The 5,544-nt window shown below is 36.4% G+C and overlaps 1 protein-coding gene across 2 annotated transcripts in view; it reads right to left on the bottom strand.

Annotated features, from left to right (window-relative positions):
• Positions 1–937: 937 nt before the first annotated feature.
• LOC107653683 (runt-related transcription factor 1-like) overlaps positions 938–5,544 on the bottom strand; it is a 39,377-nt gene continuing 34,770 nt past the window's right edge. For both annotated transcript variants that reach the window (XM_016440480.1, XM_016440481.1), the window contains exons 5-6: positions 2,052–2,177; positions 938–1,555 (exon numbers count right to left, since the gene is read on the bottom strand). In XM_016440480.1, the coding sequence (XP_016295966.1) occupies positions 1,041–1,555; positions 2,052–2,177 (641 nt within the window). In that variant the 3' untranslated portion in view covers positions 938–1,040. The remainder of the gene's footprint in view (positions 1,556–2,051; positions 2,178–5,544) is intronic.

Below are 5,544 nucleotides of genomic sequence, written 5' to 3'. Positions count from 1 at the left end.
TTATTTTTATTAAGTATCTGGTAACTAAACCAACATTTAACGTATTTATACAGTATATAAATATTTTAATGTTTGGCATATAGCACTATATTCCTGCAAAGTTATTTTGCATGTTTTTTTTATCATTTACTTGAAATGAATTCTATAGAGATCAACTACTAATTATTTTTATTAAGTGTCTGATAACTTAACCAATACTTATTATTGTCAAAAAGCAGTATTAATCATTAGACTACAATAAAAGTATTCATAATTCATTTTATTTATAGCATATTTGATATTCATTATTTGTATTATGTGTCTGATAACTGATGCAATATTTACTTAAATATTCAATTATTGTCAAAAGCAGAAATAAAACAATAATCAATCATTCCGCTACCTGAATGGAGTACTAAGTAGTGATCAACTCATATTGTTTTCTGATATTCATTATTTTTATTTACTGTCAGGTGTCAGGCAACTGAAGCAATAATTATTTAAATAATTATTGTCAACAAGCATAAATAAACAAGTAATCATTAGAGTACAATCAAAAAATCAAAACATAAAATTCATTACTAGTATTTTATTTATTATTTTTTAAAATTTATGCATAAGATGTTTTGTGAACTAAGTGGCTGCAAATATATTTTCTTTTTGTTAGGTGGACTGTTCTATTCTTTAGCGATATGCATTTATTAACACCCAAATTGTGTTAAATTGCTTACATCATGTCGGCTAAGCGCTCACATCTGCATCTGAGTACTTGCGTAGAGTCTGTTTCTGACCTTAGATGTAACATGGTGAGTTCTGTTTGACATAAAACTGGGTGGAGCTGATGAACAATTCCGCACAGTGATGATGAGACGAACAACAATAATAATAATAACAACAATTATATTAATAATAATAATAATAATACAAACTATCCACAGCTTTAAAACAAACAAATGAGTCTCATGCTGTTCTGTGAAAAACATAAGTCTGTCCATTGAGTCCAAACAGAAACCACCTCATTCAGCTGCCCTCGTCCTATTGGTCAACGACTGCTTTAAACGTCAATACGGCCTCCAGACGGCTTCCACTGGCATGCTGGTTGGTGAACTGCTGTGGCTTCCCTCTGCCTCCACCACCACCTCGCTCTGATTGGGCAGAGAGGGGTGCAAGAGGGCAGAGCCTGTGGAAGCGTTGGTGCAGGGCGGTAAGATGCGCGGTGGCGAGCGCTCGCCCCCTCCTCCTCCACCCGGCATCATGGAGAACTGGTAAGAGCCGGCGGCACTGCTGTAGTAAAGGTGATATGGGGACGTGCCGGCCTGGAAAGGTCCGGCCTGAGCCTGGGAGGAGCCCGCAGGGTATGCTGGGGGTAAGTATGTGTGGTAGCGGCCCGCCGGGCTGGTCATGGCTGACATGCCAATGCCGATGGCGTTGGTGACAGGGGTGGGCGTGTACGTGAACGCTCCGGTTGGGTACGGAACCCGTGGGTCCGAGAAACGGCCGTCCGGGAGGGAGGGGAGCGATGGGAAGGAACGCTCTAGACCGACACGAGGGTCAGTGAACGCCGTCAGATCTGGACCTAGAGGAACACAAAACATTTGCTTAGTTATATAGTTAAAAATGGGCCAAATGAGTCCAGTACAAGTACAGACATGTGAAATCAATGTGGAGCAGCTCAGATCATTGGATGAGAAATGTTTTAATTTATACTGCGATCATATTGAGTTTTGATTGTAGACTTTTGAGCTTAGTTTGAGACACTGTTGAGATCTGAAACTCTAGAGGAGATGTGTGCGAGATTTCTGTTGTCTTTTGTCTGTGCAGAAACATCTCCAAAAGTCCTCACATGTTATCTGTTTATTGTAGTTGCTAAATCTTGTGTGCAAAACGGGGCTATTGTTAAATAAAAGTATTAAAAACCTTTTTGTTATATGAAAAAATCATAAGTTTTTCCATCATATATACACATTTGAATTTCTAAATATTTTATAGATTAGATGTAGATAGATAGATAGATAGATAGATAGATAGATAGTATTTTTTAAAAAGTAGGCGTGCACCATGGTGAAACTCACAGTGTATAGCGCTGGGCCTGGGGGAGATGGGTGTGGTGGAGTGAACCGCTGGGGTGGAGATGGGGCCCAGGTAAGGGTATGACTGCTCGTACGACCAGGATGGAGACGTTTGCATCTGCCTAGAATCTAAAACCAAATATTCATATTCAATAAATGACTTTATGACTGCTCTACTTCACTAGCAAATCCAAGAAATACCCTAAAAATACAGAAATAGTATTAATGGTTAATGAGAACACAGACATAAACACACACCTGCACAAACACACACACACACACACACACACACACACGGTTTATGCATTACAGTTTTTCTGTCCAGCTCACTAAACTCACATGCTCACATCTCTTACAAAACAGTGGTACAGTGATGGTATCGGATGATAATATAGTAAATGATTGCCATATTAATGCACTATGATATTTACACTGGCGTTCAAAGGTGTGTGGTCAGTAGGATTTTTAATGATTTGGAAAGAAAATCTTCTTCTAACCAAGGCTGCATTTAATCAAATACAGTAAAAATTGTGAAATATTATTACAATTCAAAATAACTGTTTTCTATGTGAATATATTGTAAAACATAATTTATTCCTGTGACCAAAGCTGAATTTTCAGCATCATTACGCCAGTCTTGAGTGTCACACGATCCTTCAGAAATCATTCTAAGATGCCGATTTGCTGCTCAAGAAAAAAATCGGATTATTATCAATGTTGAAAAAAGTTTTTGCTTCAGGATTCTTTGATGAATAGAAAGTTAAAAAGAACAGCATTTATTGGAAATAGTAATCCCTTGTTACATTATAAATGTATTTACTGTCACAATTTAATGCATCCTTCCTAAAAGTATAAATGTTTTTCAAAATCTTTTCAATGGTAGTGTATGTAAAATCAGTAGAATTTTAAAAAAGGACCTTTATTCAAGACAAACACGAGGACACTGAATAATGGAGTGAGAAGAGCAGGAGGAGGAGAAGACATTCTCTGAGTATGAGTCTCTCTTTCTCTTTCTCTCTCTCTCTCTCTCAGATTTTTTACTTTTCCTATTTTTTTATACCTGTACAATTTGTCTTGATTATATATATATATATATATATATATATATAAACTGATTAATGTTTTCTGGTGATTAAAGAGATGTTTAAAAGTAAAAATAAAAAACTCTCTCTCTCTCTCTCTCTCTCTCTCGTTCTCTCTCCCCATGGTCTAATAAACGCTCGCCGATTGCCTGCAGACTTCCAGACTGAAGGGGAGGGAGAGCCATCAGAGAGGAAGCAAATTATGCACAGCGGCCAAAAAGTGTGCGGCCCGTTTCAAGTGCAGCCAGAGCGTGGCCCGCTGCCAGGCCCTCCAGAAACCCCCTTTTTTCCTGCCTCCCTCCCCAGACTCAGGGCTTGTGATCTGGAGCAGGAGTCACACATGGCTGGGTGGGTGGCTGGAGGTGGATTCGGGCATCCGGTGCGAGCGGGACTCATTTTTTACTGGGCTTTAACACACACCCACACACGGCTACCAATTAAAATAAAAGGGACCTACAAATGAAAATACTCCCTCATTTTGTTCCAAACCTGTTTGGATCTAAATAGGACTAAATGCTCCATAAAAGGATCCGAGACTCAGGGTTTGTGATCTGGAGCAGGAGTCACACATGGCTGGGTGGGTGGCTGGAGGTGGATTCGGGCATCCGGTGCGAGCGGGACTCATTTTTTACTGGGCTTTAACACACACCCACACACGGCTACCAAAAATGGAGATGGGAGAAATACACACCGAATATAAGCTACTTACAAATCAGTGCTTTTGTTGTTAACTAATACTAAGACTTATTATAAATTAAAAATAAACTAATTGAAATGAAGCTTAAAATAAAACTTAAATAATGCTAAAATAAAATATTAGATAAAAATTAGATACAATTTCAAAATAGAAATGTCTTGGCAACTGAAATAAAATAAGTTGAAGTTGAAGTACTAAAATTATAACAGTAGTTCACATAACTCTATATATACACTATTTTCCAGTCATACAATACATCTGTGCAAAAAAACAGATGGATATTTAAATTCCCTACCCCCATTATCATATATTTAAATATGTTACTCTGAAGATGCATTATGAAGATTTGATTATTTGATTAATGGATTATTGCCAATTGGAGCAGCTCTACTAATCTATTTCTGTCATCCATGGTAAAATGAGGTGCATACGGGTTTGGTGAGTAAATAATGACAGAATAATCATTTCTAGGTGAGAAGAGCTGACTTGGGAAAGTGTTTCTGTAATGACTCTTAGTATGGAAACATTGAAGCATTAAATTTGCTAAAATAAAAACTACAACTAAAACTATACAAACACACATATAAATGTGACCCTGGAGCACAAAACCAGTCTCAAGTCGCTGGGGTATATTTGTAGCAATAGCCAAAAAATATATATATATATATATATATATATATATAAACTGATTAATGTTTTCTGGTGATTAAAGAGATGTTTAAAAGTAAAAATAAAAAACTCTCTCTCTCTCTCTCTCTCTCTCTCGTTCTCTCTCCCCATGGTCTAATAAACGCTCGCCGATTGCCTGCAGACTTCCAGACTGAAGGGGAGGGAGAGCCATCAGAGAGGAAGCAAATTATGCACAGCGGCCAAAAAGTGTGCGGCCCGTTTCAAGTGCAGCCAGAGCGTGGCCCGCTGCCAGGCCCTCCAGAAACCCCCTTTTTTCCTGCCTCCCTCCCCAGACTCAGGGCTTGTGATCTGGAGCAGGAGTCACACATGGCTGGGTGGGTGGCTGGAGGTGGATTCGGGCATCCGGTGCGAGCGGGACTCATTTTTTACTGGGCTTTAACACACACCCACACACGGCTACCAAAAATGGAGATGGGAGAAATACACACCGAATATAAGCTACTTACAAATCAGTGCTTTTGTTGTTAACTAATACTAAGACTTATTATAAATTAAAAATAAACTAATTGAAATGAAGCTTAAAATAAAACTTAAATAATGCTAAAATAAAATATTAGATAAAAATTAGATACAATTTCAAAATAGAAATGTCTTGGCAACTGAAATAAAATAAGTTGAAGTTGAAGTACTAAAATTACTAAAAGTATAACTGAAATAAATATAAAGTTAAATAGAAATATATAAAAGCATAATAAATATAAAAATGGATCAAAATAAAACATAAAATTGCTAAAATTAAAATTAAAACTGAAAATATACAAATAAAATTATATCATAATATCAATAAAGCTGAAATAAAATAAAATAAAAATATTAGACTTCAGCTTAAAAAAAATTAAATACTGCCTTGGCAACAAACTCAAATAAAATAAGTTGAAGTTGAAGTACTACAATTACTAAAACTAAATTAAAGTAGAAATATTTGTAAAAATATATAAAACATTTACATGTACAAATGACAAAAGTACATAAAATTACTAGAACAAACTAAAATTAAAATGAAAACTGAAAATATAAAAATAAAATC

This window comes from Sinocyclocheilus anshuiensis, unplaced genomic scaffold (genome assembly GCF_001515605.1).
Source record: "Sinocyclocheilus anshuiensis isolate Anshui unplaced genomic scaffold, SAMN03320099.WGS_v1.1 scaffold175, whole genome shotgun sequence".
Lineage (NCBI taxonomy): Eukaryota > Metazoa > Chordata > Actinopteri > Cypriniformes > Cyprinidae > Sinocyclocheilus > Sinocyclocheilus anshuiensis.
Note: the sequence above shows the minus strand (reverse complement) of the source record. Positions and strands in the feature narration are given on the sequence as shown.